The sequence below is a fragment of the Pteropus alecto genome, unplaced genomic scaffold (assembly GCF_000325575.1).
Source record: "Pteropus alecto unplaced genomic scaffold, ASM32557v1 scaffold161, whole genome shotgun sequence".
Lineage (NCBI taxonomy): Eukaryota > Metazoa > Chordata > Mammalia > Chiroptera > Pteropodidae > Pteropus > Pteropus alecto.
Window position 1 is genome coordinate 8,986,976 of NW_006432943.1, and position 14,730 is coordinate 9,001,705.

The 14,730-nt window shown below is 33.3% G+C and overlaps 1 protein-coding gene across 4 annotated transcripts in view; it reads left to right on the top strand.

Annotated features, from left to right (window-relative positions):
- Positions 1-14,730, top strand: part of G3BP2 (G3BP stress granule assembly factor 2) — a 68,042-nt gene that overhangs the window by 44,420 nt on the left and 8,892 nt on the right. For 3 of the 4 annotated variants that reach the window (XM_015586090.2, XM_006907646.3, XM_015586091.2), the window contains exons 2-8: positions 7,638-7,756; positions 9,911-9,992; positions 10,759-10,932; positions 11,469-11,559; positions 12,214-12,316; positions 12,812-12,992; positions 13,983-14,081. In XM_015586090.2, coding sequence (XP_015441576.1) covers positions 7,662-7,756; positions 9,911-9,992; positions 10,759-10,932; positions 11,469-11,559; positions 12,214-12,316; positions 12,812-12,992; positions 13,983-14,081 — 825 coding nt within the window. In that variant the 5' untranslated portion in view covers positions 7,638-7,661. The remainder of the gene's footprint in view (positions 1-7,637; positions 7,757-9,910; positions 9,993-10,758; positions 10,933-11,468; positions 11,560-12,213; positions 12,317-12,811; positions 12,993-13,982; positions 14,082-14,730) is intronic. The other variant, XM_006907645.3, reaches the window with a different exon arrangement.

Sequence of the window (14,730 nt, forward strand, 5' to 3'; positions counted from 1 at the left end):
AACAAATTGAAGGTCTGCCCTAAAGAGAGGTGCATTGCTGTTTGATCGGCAGTCATTTTAAACAAAGACCACCTGCAATTTCGGAAGGTTCTAGTTTTAATATAAGGTTAGCTTTTGAGAATAGGTATAGTCTGTGGTTTAATGAGAAAGGGCCTGAGCCTGTCTAGTATAAGCCCAGAGTAAGGGCAAAAGGGAACAGTATCCAGCAGTAGAGGTAAGCCTTGTTCTAGGAAAGATGTAGCCTTTGGTAACGTAGTTTCTTTATGGTAAAGAGAACTGCATCCTGTTACTAGAGATCTTATTTTTATAAGAAGCCAGATATAGTACATATAACTTCACAGTCCTGAAAAATTGATCCTTTAGATTTTTTTCTATTTTTCTAAATGTTCAATTTCTTTTGGTTTCTTGAGGGTCTTTTGGTTTTTTAGATGACATAGTGTCTTGACTTATTAGCAGTTTTTGTTTTGCCATTTTTTCTAAGCATGCAATAACCACCAAAAGTGCGACATAAATTTTCAAGTGAGTAATTTGCAATGACTGAAATTGTTTTCCCCCTCAGAACTACTTGAGCAAAGATGCCCCAGTTCTTATCACTCATAATAATAGATGATGGTCAGGACACTCCAGGCTTCTCAAAGGCTGAATTTTTGATTGTGCATTTTGATGCTTATATATAGTAGTGGTTGCAGCCAGGTGTTTGAAGTTAACAGATTTTATTATATTTAGATCTAACTTTTATCACTGTATGGACAAGAGTTTAATACAAATGGAGATGTCATTTCAGAGATCCCTGGCATTAAAGAGAACTGATGGGATACAAAATCATTTTGGTTTTTTTTTTTCTATTGAAATCTGCTCTGATAATCATTTTGCTATAGTATTACATCTAAAAAATTAATTTCATTTTCTTGTCCAAGTGCATATATTACTTTTACATTATTGAAATCATATCGCAGTTGCAAATTTTATACTGTTTATCAGGTTGTTTTCCTTTGGTTTGATAGTCTTTGACAATAATGACTACCTAAACTGATGTTTCACAGTTGGGATTCAGTTTATTGTATTTTTGTTTCTAAGATGATTAATATCAGATTATCTGAAAAAAATAGTACTCTGTCAGGTAAGCTTATCAAATGTGTTTTAAATTATCTCTTGGAAACAAAGTTGGAGAGTTCACCTTACGAGTTAGAGAGTTCACCTCTCTAATTCTAGTATGGTACTTTACTAGTCTTGTTTTACTAGTAATGGTAAGTGAATTTTCACACTTCGGACCTTAATTCTAGAGCCCTGTTTCCTAACCAGTAACATGTATCTGTTAGGTGTTTATCAGAAACTAAACGAAAATTTAATATTATGATTTTTAAAATTACAAAGTTAATATGCTCTTTTTAATATTCAGACAACATAGTAGGTATCTTACCAGTGGCATTAAGAATCGAAATGTAGCCTTCCTTCCTCTCCCCCCCTCAGACCCAAAACACATATCTTATAGATTTCTTTTTGTATCATGCCTTTTTTCCAAAGGTGGGATTTGTAGCATCATTCTACACTTTGGTTATTATACATAACTCTTGTGGACAGTATTTCTTGTCTACACTAATGACTTTTCCTATTTTCCCTGTTTTTAATGAGTACATAATTTTGCGTTTTATAGTTGTGCCCTCATTTAGTAAACCATTTCTCTCTTGATGGGCATTTAGACTATTTGAAATTTTTTTCTTTTATAGCAATGAACAACCTGGAATGTACATCTTTGTGCAGTTGTGCATTTCATTCTTTCTAATATGTCTTAGAAGTGGGATTACTCTTTATGTATCCCAGTTTTACTACTATGATTAAAACTCTGAACTTGTACCTCCAAAAGGTTATAACAGTTTGTATTTCCACCAGTACCGTATATTAAAGAGTCTGTTTTTCCACACTTCACAATACTGGATATTATCAGTCATTTTCACTTTTGTTAATCTAGCAGGTGAAAGATGGCAACTTTGAAGAAATTGCCTTTTTGAACCGTTGAATAATGTTGACTTCAGGGTACCATTTTGCCCTTAAAAGGCTTGGTATGCGGTAGATTCTCCATAAATGATTGACATAATGAAGCAGAATAGTATTGCTAAATTTTAATAATTGAGGAATAATTTACAAACAGCAGAAAACACTCATATGTGCACAATTATATGATTTTAGACAGACATGTAGTCATGAAACACCACCACAGTCAAGATACAAAATATTTTCATCACCCCTAAAGTTCCCTCGTGTTTCTTTAGTTGTTTTCCCTTCTACCTCCAGCCCCTGATCTGATTTAGCTCTATAGTTTTGCATTCTACAGAATGTATGTCAATAGAATTATATAGGATTAACTTATTTAGCTTTGAATAATATTTTGAAACTTATCCATGATGTTGCATATATCAGTGAGACCTTTTATTGCTGAGCAGTATTCAATTTTATGGACTTACACTACAATTTATTTATTCACCTGGCTAATTGTCATTTTGTTGTTTTCAGTTTTCGAGTGTTTATTAATCTGCCATAAACAACATACAGGTCTTTGGACCCATGCTTCATTTCTCTCGAGTAAATATGTAGGAGTAAGGTTGCTTACTGGGTAATATGAAGTGTGTCTGTTTAATTTTATAAGAAGCTGCCATACTGTTTTCAAAGTGACTGTAACATTTTTTTCATCCTTACCAACTTTTCCCATTCTTGTTAACATTTAGTGTTTTTAGATTTTTATGTTAGCCATTATTATAGGCGTGAAGTGGTGATATGTCATTGCCTCATCATAAAAATCTAGAAGTGTTAGGAAGTGGTTAATGCAGAGAGGTAGAGGACTGAGGAGAGAGAGGTCATTGGATTTTTGAGAAGAATTGTGACATTCCAGAGAATTACATTCAAGGGTAAACTCAGTTTATAACATTTGAGAGGGGAATACAAAAGAAGACGACTTAAGACAGATGCATAGTTAGTACTTTAGGGCAGAATGTGATTTAAAAAAGTGCCATAAGAATTCAGATGAAAGACAATTATATTCTATTGAGCAAACAGGAAAAATTTTCAGGGGACAGTATTTTAGCTGAACCCAAATGAACGCATAGAGTTTCCATCATTTGATAGGAAGGAATGGAATGAGTATTCAAATAGGAGTCAAAGGTCTTGGTTCTTGTTAATAATAGACTTCTAAATCTTGACACTGGAGCAACCTAATCAAACTTTTTTGGACATGTGACTATTTTACAATATTTCTCCTAGGTTTTTCAGTTAGTCTCTGGAATAAGTAACAGCAGCGACTGGTTGTTCATGAAATAGCACTATTTGGGTTATTCTTGTGTATAATTAATTATATTGAACCTAAATCTACCATCCTGTAATTTGTGTTCACTCTTCAATCATTATATTTAACTTGCAGAGTAGAACAGAACTGTCTGCTGATTTTCGACATTACATCTATCTATACTAATGTAGCCTCAGGTTGTTTGCCTTGGGGGCAAATATACTCGTGATTCACTGAATTTTTAACTAAAAGTAAACAAAAAATCTAAGTACTTAACTAAAAGCTGAAGTTTCAGGCATGGAAAGAATAAAGGGTGATAGATAATTTTGGTTGATAAGTTGGGTTTTTTAAAATTATTTTGAAATTGAGGAACTCAGTATATTAGAGCATGAAGCCCAATGTGATTTTCTTTTCTATCTTATTTGTATATATGTGTTACTTCCTCTCTTCCACTACCCTCTCAATGGGTATGAAGAGATTCAGAAAAGATGATGACAGTTGACATAGAGCAGTTTCCCAGGAGAGCTTGAGTAGATGCGCTTCAGGAACTAGTCTAGGCAAATGGAGAGGAAACATTTTAAGAAATAGAAATGAATAAAAGGATATTGATGAAAATACACAGGGATTTTAAGTGGGATAGATAGAATTGGAGAGTATAATGATCTGAAGTAGCTGGAGCTACTTCACATAAATAGTGAGGGAAGTTGGATCTAATCATGTTGGTATCTGGATGAATAGATATGGTTAATAAGTTTTAATTGACACAGGCAAGAGTAAATTATACATTGCGCGTCCCAGTATGACAGCAATCTTCACATTTTCAAGTGGAGTTTAATACATGGAATTTCACTTTCTCCAAAAATATATTAGAGCAGAGTCCCCAACCCCCAACTCATCCCGGCCAATGTAGGAACCATACACAGGAGGTGAGTGGAGGGGGAGCCAGCGAAGCTTCATCGGTATTTGCATCCCAGCTCACCTTTACCTCAGATCATCAGGCATTAGATTCTCATAGGAGCACTGGTCCCTGGTGCCAAAAAGATTGGGGACCACTGTATTAGAGGATAATTGCACTTCGAAGGTGCAAAAGGCTGACAGCCTTCTGAAGATTCTTTTTGTACAATCTTGGCTATCTATCTTTGTTGAACTGCATAGTCTCTAGGCTTGACCAGAGGTCACTTCTCAATTTGCAAAGTAGGAAATTGAGATCAGAAAAGGTCATGACTTTTTATGGCCTGAGATAAAATCTTTTTCTTAATCCATGTTCAGAGGTTTGCTTTGTTTTGATAAAATTTTTTTAAGAAGAAAAGGAAGGACCCAAATCTCAGAAATTGCTTACCTATGAGTTGGGTACTTTGCTGTGAATAATAAAAATGGCGCAGTTCTAATTGTAATCACATTTATTCTGAGTATGTAATTTGGCCCTTTTGTCCCTCCTTGACCTTCTTATATACACTGGCTATGAATGATAAACAGAAACTTCATATTACTCAATTTTCCAAGTCCTAAATTACCTTGTTTGGTGGTTCATCTATAATTTGTTCTCAGTGCTTCCTTGATGCATTCCTTATTTATTAAAGTGTTAATTTTCTGACTCTAGGGGAGAAAATAGACAAGATGGCAGTTGTTTGTGTAGAACACATAAATTAATCTGTTATTAAAAAATAGATTAGTTAGCGAGGTTGCCCTTTTTTTCTCCCCTAATGCCTTTACTTTCTTCTTGATGTGGTTGACTTCCTGTCAGTTACACTTTAGCCCTCTAAATTCTGATTCACTTTAAATCGGAGCTATGGTAAAGAAGTAACCGATCTGTAAGTTACATTTAAGTCAGTTTAATTAATTTAAACACCATTCTCTGAGTAACATCTTCATTTTATCCCTGCAGGAGCTTACCACACACACCTTGAAAGAGTGGGCTCTGCATAGCCTCTTATGTATAGCTATTTGTTTAGGTTTTACCAGATTAGCATTGCCTTTTCTCACTTAGCATTTTAAATTAACTTTTCAAGTTACCTCCGCTGCTTGTCCTTTTGCCTAGCTCTGATCTAAATAGATGATATCAAGATCATAATACTTTAGTGACTGACTGTCCAGGTGGTAGGTAGCCTCTGTTGAACTTTGTTATAATAACTTATTAGAGTATTTTGAACCTTTTTTGATATCGATAGTATTTTTGGTATCATTTTTTACTTTGATTATTGGTTATATGGACGTGACAAAAATGGTAAGTGAATATGTACTTTATAAATGTGATGGGAAATTTGGGATTAATGACACAGCGTCACTGTAGAAAAATGTGGAAATACAGAAGAGAAAAAATGAGAATCCCTAAACCTAGAAATAATCTAATAGCATTCTTGTCTTTAACCATTTGAACAAAACTATTTTGTACATATTTTTTTAATCAGAGGGTGAGTTAGTATCTTCTTGTGTCTTGGTATTATTTTGAACGTCAGTTGTTACAGTATTAAAGTGTGTAATTTCCACATTTTAGCTATTTATAATAAAAACAAGAGTCCTTTTCTACATTAGGGTCTATTAATCTTTATTGGAAGTTTTTAGGTTTGGAGAAAACTAATGGCATCGGAAATGACAGTATCTAACTCTGTTTTGTGAATTATAAAATAAGTTTGTTTAATTGTAGGTAGTACAGAATTCAGGGCAGAATAAAGACCAAAGAACAGACTGGCAGAATTCTGGGCTGAATTTACTCACACTTCATGGTTAAAGTAGGAAAAAATGAGAACTGAAGCCACTGAATGATTTTTTTTTTTTTTTTAAACAAAGTTCATTCTTAAATGAACTTAAATGCTGACTCCAAGACAGCACTTCATTCTAGCCATAGGTAACAATAGATGTTATGGCAGAGAATCCAGATGTTTAATTAAACAGGAATGAAAGTAAGAGTCACCATCACCTGAGGCACAAGGAACAGCTTACTTTTTGCCAGATTTCTTAATTTTGCCTCTGGCCAGGGCAACCTTCCCCAAGGCCTTCACTTTAAGCTCCTCCAGCTTCTTCTTTTTGTTTGTTTGAAAGCCTTATCTTCCCCTTATATCTTCTTGGCCTGCTTCTTGGTCTGCTTTAGGAGTTCTTGCTACTTACTGCCTCTTCCCCATACCCTGCCACTGGAAGCAATGAATTAACTATTTTTGAAAGCAAGTGAGGCATTATATAAAAATTTAAACAGATTTTGGGGTTTTTTTTGTAGACAGAGTTTAAAGACAGTTATAAAAGACAAAAACAAAAAACAAAACAGTGAAGCTAATAGAGCATTATGTAAAAGTTGAATTGGGAGTCACTCATTGTGTAGCGCTAGTCTGTAGTCTCCACTAAGGTTGGTGTCTGGTTTTTATTAAAAATGTGCGTCACAATTATAATGATTATGGTGGCTTAATAGTTTTTTGTTTAAAGAAAACCAACATTGAGATTTGTTAGACAGGAATTTAAATCCCATCCTGATTTGCCTAATAGATACACACGTAGGTATTGTGACATTTTCTTATTTTTTGCTTCTCTAATTCCAAATGTTATAATTTTGACAGTTTTAGTGGCTCTGAACATATAAATCATTTACTTTAAATGATGAGAGATGTGTTCTGATTTTATTTTGTGTTTCTTGACCTTATCTTTTTGAGATTTCAACTTAGAGGTACTTTAGCATAGCACCCAATCCATTCTGTTCTCTGTTTGCTTTTTTATATTCCATGACAGGTTATAAACTTCTTGAGAGCTAGAGTCTTGTCTTGTTCTCCAGTGTAATTTCATTTACTATGAACAGTACAGGACTTGTATGTAGTTAGATGCTTAATGGAAAGAAAGATTGGAAAGACTTACACCAGGTGTAAAAAGCTTACTATCTTCGATTACTGAGATTATTGCTGATTTTAGTGGTAATCATTATATTGAAAATAAATTCCTAGGAGAGAGAATATGAGGAAGACACAAGTCAAGTCAGTACTGTCCCATAAGTGTAATCTCCCAGCCCTGCCTTGTGCTCTCTGCCTCCTTTTCTAAAACAAACCATTGGCATTCAAGAACATCATGACTCCCAAAAGGAAAGAAAGGTACTGTGAATGGAAAGACTTGGATATGGTGTTCTTTCATTCTGTTCTACTTAAGAACTGTTCTACTTACTTCCCCTTTTTGAGGGATAAGTGAGATCAAGAAATAGAGATGGGAGATACACACGTTGGAGGTTACTAGTAGTTGTTGGGAATTTATTGTTTTGTTGTAAACTACTTTTTAATAAATAGTATTAATTTTCTTTATTTCCATTTATATGGCTCAGAAAATTTACTTCATGGAAGTTACAAAGACAACTCTTTAATAGTTACTATTCTTGTGTTTGCTTCCTTAGCATTTGACATTGTGCAGCAAAGAAATGGTTATGGAGAAGCCCAGTCCGCTGCTTGTAGGGCGGGAGTTTGTGAGGCAGTATTATACTTTGCTGAATAAAGCTCCAGAATATTTACACAGGTAAATTTTAAATGGATTATTTTCATATTTTTATTTAGTTTTATTTTCTTGAATATGACTTACTGTCTTTACTGTCTCATGAACTGACAGTATTTTTGCAAACCATATCTAATATTTTCACTTCCTGATGGCTAAAACCAGTATTTTTAAAAATATTTTAGATGAAATCCATAGAAAGAAAACCATTTCACATCATATAACACATTTACATTTACACAAATGCACTTGTGTGCACAAAATTATATATTCTAGTATTTTCTATATCATTTTTTAAAAACCTTGGGCTTGACAACTAGTGAGTTCTAATCTGCAATTTGAAATCATGGGTTTACATGGTCATTTCAAAGTTCTCTATAGCAATGTTAGGAAATGAGTCCATTAAGTGATTGTACTTGTGAAAATTTCCTCTGATTGATCTGCAACATAGTATTCCTTGGTAAAACAGCAACAGTAGCCTTGTTTGATATTTTGGCAAGAGTTGGAATTTATAAGCTTATTTTTTTTGAGAGATTGAAATGAAATTGATTTATATTGTGAGTAGTATTTATAGTTTTTGTTCTTCCTGGTATATTTTAGCAGGTGGAAAATAAATGAGACTTTTGTAAGTTAGGCTTTGCAAATATTTGTTGTAGAACACATTAGCCAAGTGAATTAAGGATATATATATATATATTATCTATAGGTTCTCTAAGGATGCTGGGTATTCTGAAGTAACTACCCACCCCACAATGAACACCTGTACATTTTTCTAATTATAAAAATAAAAACATTCTTGTTGAGTGTATGTGAAGGAGTTTGGGGGTTGAAGGGATGGAATTAATAATAAGGCCTTTCATTATTTGAAATTTAGTCTTTTTACAATGTAGGTATTAGCATTTTTAGCATTTTTTTTAACAAGGAAATGTTTTTAGTGATAGAAAGTAAAATTTAAAGCAATTAGGCTCTCCACTATCATTTTGGATAACAACACAAAATTCTGTTATACCTTACATAACCAGTTTCCCTATTAATGAAAATTTAGTTTATTTTTCACATGTTAACACTAATAAATATTCTTACATATGCATTTATGTGTACATTTCTATTTTGTTCCCTTAGTATAAGTACCTAGATGTAGGATTGTTAAAGGCTTTTCTTACACACATTTAGAACCAGTTATCCTACAGATAAATAATAGCAGTTTACATGCTTGCCAGTAGTCATGAGAGGAGATAGTGTAAACTTTAAAATGTGGGTAGCAGTTAAAAGCATGGACTCTGGAACCAGACTGTCTGGGTTCATATCTTAGCTGCTCGATTTGATAAGCGTGTGATCTTAGCTGATTTAATTTAATCTCTTGTGAACCTCAGTTTGCTCATTTAGATAATAGCACTTTTTTCATGAGGCTGTTAGGGTTAAATGAATATATGTAATGCATGAGAACATGACTTGGCATAGAAGAAGTCTTTAATATGTTTTATTATGATTCTTTATGAGAACATTAACTGCATGTTCAATGACCTTAGTTTAGAAGGATATTAATTCTAATTGCTTTGAGTAATGCCATAGAAACATCATATACTTAAGAGCAGCATAAAAAAATATTAACAAGAAATTGGATATTAAAATGTAGATTTTTTAGTAGTCTGGATTATTTCAGTTATTTTAAATCTATCTAAACTGTTTTCATCTAAGCCTTTGTAAGAATTAGTAATTGTTTGGAACTCTGAGTAGAATGTTAGACAGCATCCGATTCCCAAACAAATCTAGATAACTTGAGTTTTTATATCTCATAGGAAAAAAAAGGGTTAATTACTACAGTATCAGTATTTAAAATATATTTTGAATATCTCATTCTTCCACTTAATAAAAAATAGATATGATAAGAAGCAGATGAAAATAGCTGATGATTGAGCGTATATTCATTGTGCCAGGCACACTAAGAATTTTGTCATTATTCATTTAATCTTTGCAAAAACCCTATGGTGTAGTCACTGTTGTTCTGTTTTATAATCAAGGAAAGTGAACTTACAGACTGTGAGTGTGTTCAAGCTTACACAACTAATGAGTGAGGGAGCCAGACCTGGAAATTAAAGACTCTTTGATACCAGAACTCTCTTCCCTCTTAAAGTTCTCTTGATAATTGAATGTTAATCATTATCAATGGTTTTGCAGGTTTTACGGCAGGAATTCTTCCTATGTTCATGGTGGAGTAGATGCTAGTGGAAAGCCCCAGGAGGCTGTTTATGGCCAAAATGTAAGTCCCAATTTCATGTGTACATTTTAGATTTTTTGTTTGTTAAGATAGAGATTTGAAAAATAGCTTTCTCGTGCCCATGAATTTCTTCTTGAATGTGATCATTAGTTGTAACTGGAATTTATGTTAGAATAATTGTTAGATGTGCTTTGAGTTCTTATAAACATTTTGTGTGAAACATGGTATTGCATTGGAGTGGATACACAGGGGAAGATGGGATGTTTTATATGCTTGATGTATTTTATACATGAAACAGTTGAGACAGTGTATTAAGTTTGTACAAATGTAGGCTAAACCTTATGTTACAGGAATGCACAGAAGTATATATTCCTTATGACTTCAGCTAGATTCTGAATTACAGGATTTGGCCTTTACCAAATAAGAGGAAATTGAAAGTAAAAGAAATGGCATCAGCAAACACACAGTAAAGTAAAATTAGGTGTGAGGTCAAGGAGTAGTCAATACATTTTGTGTCAATGATTATTTAATACAGAATGGTAGGAGAAAGCTGAATAAAGCCCATATTACTGCATAATGGGAAACAGCCATTGTGATTTCTTGTGTAGAGAGGTGACATATTAAAAATGGTGATTTAAGAACATCAGTCTGGCAGTAATACATAGTACGGTGGAATGGGTTCAAATGAGGCAGTAAGGTTAAGTAAATAGTCAACAAATTGTAAGGAAATTGGTGAAGTTCTTTTGGTAGTGTCATATAGGTAATGCAAGAATTTGTATTTCCTCCCTTCCTTCTTCTTCTAATAAAGGATATACACCACAAAGTATTATCTCTGAACTTCAGTGAATGTCATACTAAAATTCGTCATGTGGATGCTCATGCAACCTTGAGTGATGGAGTAGTTGTCCAGGTCATGGGTTTGCTATCTAATAGTGGACAGCCAGAGAGAAAGTTTATGCAAACCTTTGTTCTGGCTCCTGAAGTAAGTTTTCATTTCACGTAATTTTTCTATTTCATTTATATGATATTATTTGTCTGTTATTAAGTGGTTTACATGTCCAAAGAGTTTTCTTTTTGTTTAGATATACATACATGTGGCTTTTTTGAGAAATTTTACTGAATCTGTTGATATAATTTATTTGAGCTTTGTGTGAGTGCGCGCACTCGTACACTTTGAGTATTTCAAAGTAAAAGTTAAACTCATACAAATGTGTACATTTATTAGGATTACAGAAATAATACAAAAAGTATTTTATGTTTACTAGGTTACACGTTAAAATGGAAAAGTTCCATTTGTTAATTGGTTCTGGTTCTCTTACATTGAGTAGGCATTTCTTGAGTTTCAATATTTGAGTGATTCTCTGTAGTTTATTAACATGATAGCATGTTCAACTTTGGAAAATTATGGAGTCTACATTATTTCTACATAGTACTAAAATAGAAATAAAATATGCTATGTAATTTGTTGTGCCACATTTATGGGTATTTACGGCGTATTTGGATGTTGTTTTTCTATAGGGATCCGTTCCGAATAAGTTTTATGTTCATAATGATATGTTTCGTTACGAAGATGAAGTATTCGGTGATTCTGAACCAGAACTTGATGAAGGTGAGGTTACTTTCAAAGTAGAAAGGTTCTGTTATTACTCTTTAAGGACGTGAAAAGTGTGAAACTTAGAGAATTTTCCCTATATTGTAACTGAGTCAAAACCCCTTTTCTTTGTTTTGTTCCTTTTGATTTTTCTTACAAACAATATAGGTGTTTATTATATGAAATTACATAAAAATCACTATTTTTTTTTATAAAAAAAAATAGAACGTGAAAAATTCCCCCTCAGTCTCATCCTCTATAGATAACCATATTACAGAATTTTGTTGGATCTTACACTTACCAGTACTTACTTTTATAAAAATGGAATTATGCTGGCCCAAAGGTTACTTTTTTTTTTAATATATTTTTTGTTGGATGTCAATTTTTTTGGCTACACCATAATTACTTAATTGGTTTTCCATTGATATACATCAATTCTTTCCTTTTCTTTATTATTGCCCTATGGAATAGATATGACAAAGGAAACTGAGTTATGGCTTTAATATCATTTATTTCCTACCCTTTTCTTACTAATAAATTTTTTTAAAAATAGGGTGAATACCAAACTTTATCTTACTTGCTCAAGTTTTTTAAGAGAACTTTTTAAAAAATATATATATCAAATTGTGCTAAGCCTCTTAAAAAGAGATGTGGTGTATTATGTATTGCCAGAATCAGAAGATGAAGTAGAAGAGGAACAAGAAGAAAGGCAACCATCTCCAGAACCTGTGCAAGAAAATGCTAACAGTGGTTACTATGAAGCTCACCCTGTGACGTAAGAACAGTGTTTGCATGGCTGAATTTGGTTTAAGCTATGGTGTAGTTAGTTGTAAAGTAGTTTTTGTTCCTAGAATTATTGTTGGAAGTAAATCTTTGATAAATCTATATATCAGGCCAGTATTTGAGTACTTACTATGCAAGAAATTTGGAAATAATTGTTATATTTCAAAAATTGAACACACTTTGGCCCAGAACTGTGATCACTTACTGATAATGTAGAGTGTTTGGGACAACACAATTTTTTAAACCTGGAGTTTCTTTATAGTTAGTTATTAAAGTAAATATTTTTAGTAATCCAGTTTTAAAACAGTGGAATTGAAGAAATGCTTGAGAATATTGTTCCCTTCTGCCTTCTAGTTCTCGTTGGACTTTGGCTTCAAAATAGCTTATTACTAGTTACGTCTTTTAGATTAGAGAAATACTGAGTTTTATCTTATTTGAATTGATTGTTTCACTCACACTGAAAAGTAAATGCAATATTTTATTGTAGTAATGGCATAGAGGAGCCTTTGGAAGAATCCTCTCATGAACCTGAACCTGAGCCAGAATCTGAAACAAAGACTGAAGAACTGAAACCACCAGTAGAGGAGAAGAACTTAGAAGAATTAGAGGAGAAGTCGTCTTCTCCTCCTCCTGCGGAACCCGTTTCTCTGCCACAAGAACCACCAAAGGTTAGATCAGAGGAACTCTTTAATCTATAATATCACACTTTCATATTTGATGCCATCAATGAAGTATGACCTTTCTTCTATTATGTTAAATTGTTTAATATAGTAAACTGCTTTTTTATGGATATGAAAGAAGCTGTGGGTTTTTTGTAATCCCGAGGAAATCTCATTGTATTCCCTTTACCCCCTCCAAAAAAATACCCCTCAGAGTGAAATTTAGGATTAATCTTTGTTTGCAGTGTTTAGTATCTTACATGAAATTATTTGGGTCCATGTATAAAGCTGAGAGTTATTCTTCCATTCTCTATTAAGTTCTCTACGTACAGATGCAGTGAGTCATGCAACTTCCCAACTTAAACAAGTTGGTATATTAAAAGAAGAGATGCCTGTTATTTCTGGTTTAAATGAGAATAGTTTCCTTACTACACCAATTAAACTGTCTTGGAAAGATGAGTGACACCCATAGTTGTATCATTTAAGCCTATCTGAAACATCTTTTATCTTTCTGTAAAAGTAGAAGGTTAAAATATATTTGGGTAGTGAGAGGAGATTCCTTGTTCAATTTGTGAATGTTTGCTAAAGTTTCCAGCTAGTACTTTCTTCTTTCCTGTCCTTCCCCTCTCCCCTTAACATCATCACACACCCTGTTTTTCCCTAAAAGGGGAAAGAAATTGGTTCTATTAGGCTCTTATTTTTCTATCATGTGTAGTCGTTAGTGGTTTTGTTTGTTACTTGCTCATCTACTTAGAGCATATAGGAACTTGCTTGTGGATTTATTTAGTAGTTTAGACAAAACCGTCAAATAATCTTACATAATGAGATTTTGAAAGCTGGCACATAGACTGGCATGTGTGTGTGTGCCTTTCTTTTAGGAGTCCTCCAATATAGAGCAATAGTTTAGAAATGAAAAAGAATATATATTTGGAAGTTTCCATATAGGAATGTTGGTGGTTTTCCATGATTAGTAGTCTAGGTTTGTTGCATTTCCTGCAGGCTTTCTCCTGGGCTTCAGTGACCAGTAAAAACCTGCCTCCTAGTGGTACTGTTTCTTCCTCTGGAATTCCACCCCATGTTAAAGCACCAGTCTCACAGGTAACCGATCTGTGAACACATTGGATTGTATCCTTGTTACATTGCCAATTGCTTATCTTTTTTATACTTTTTTAAATGAGTCAATCAGAAATTATGGATTAAATATACAAAAATTGTATTAAATGTCAGTGCACCCACTTTAAATGCCAAATCTCCATTCATCATCTCTACATAGGTGGTATTTGGGGCTTGGGTGTGTGAAATACAGATTAAGTTGGTTTTACCAGTATATGTAGTGTCATTTAAAAGGCTTCTTAGAATAACCAAAATAAGTTCCTTTTTAAAAGTTATATTTTATTTAGCAGAAATATTTTAAGGAAGAAATTTGGAAAGGCACAAAGTAGTGTGGCATTATAAAGGATCACCGTTTTTAAAAAATAGAATACTTTCTAAAATACACTGCCTAAGCTCTTCTCAATAAGTGATTCATACCATTTAATTGAAGCCTGTACCAACTTATGACTGTAGTGTTCACCTTAACTGATCATTCCAGTATTCTGCTTTTTGTCTGTTTGTCATCTTACCCATTTCAGAGCTTTCAAAACATTGAAAATAAGACACTGGCTACTACATTTATTAGGTATAGTTTAGAATTAACTTAAATTAAGTTCATAGTCACAGTTAAAAAGTGTGTTCAATTCTTTTCCCT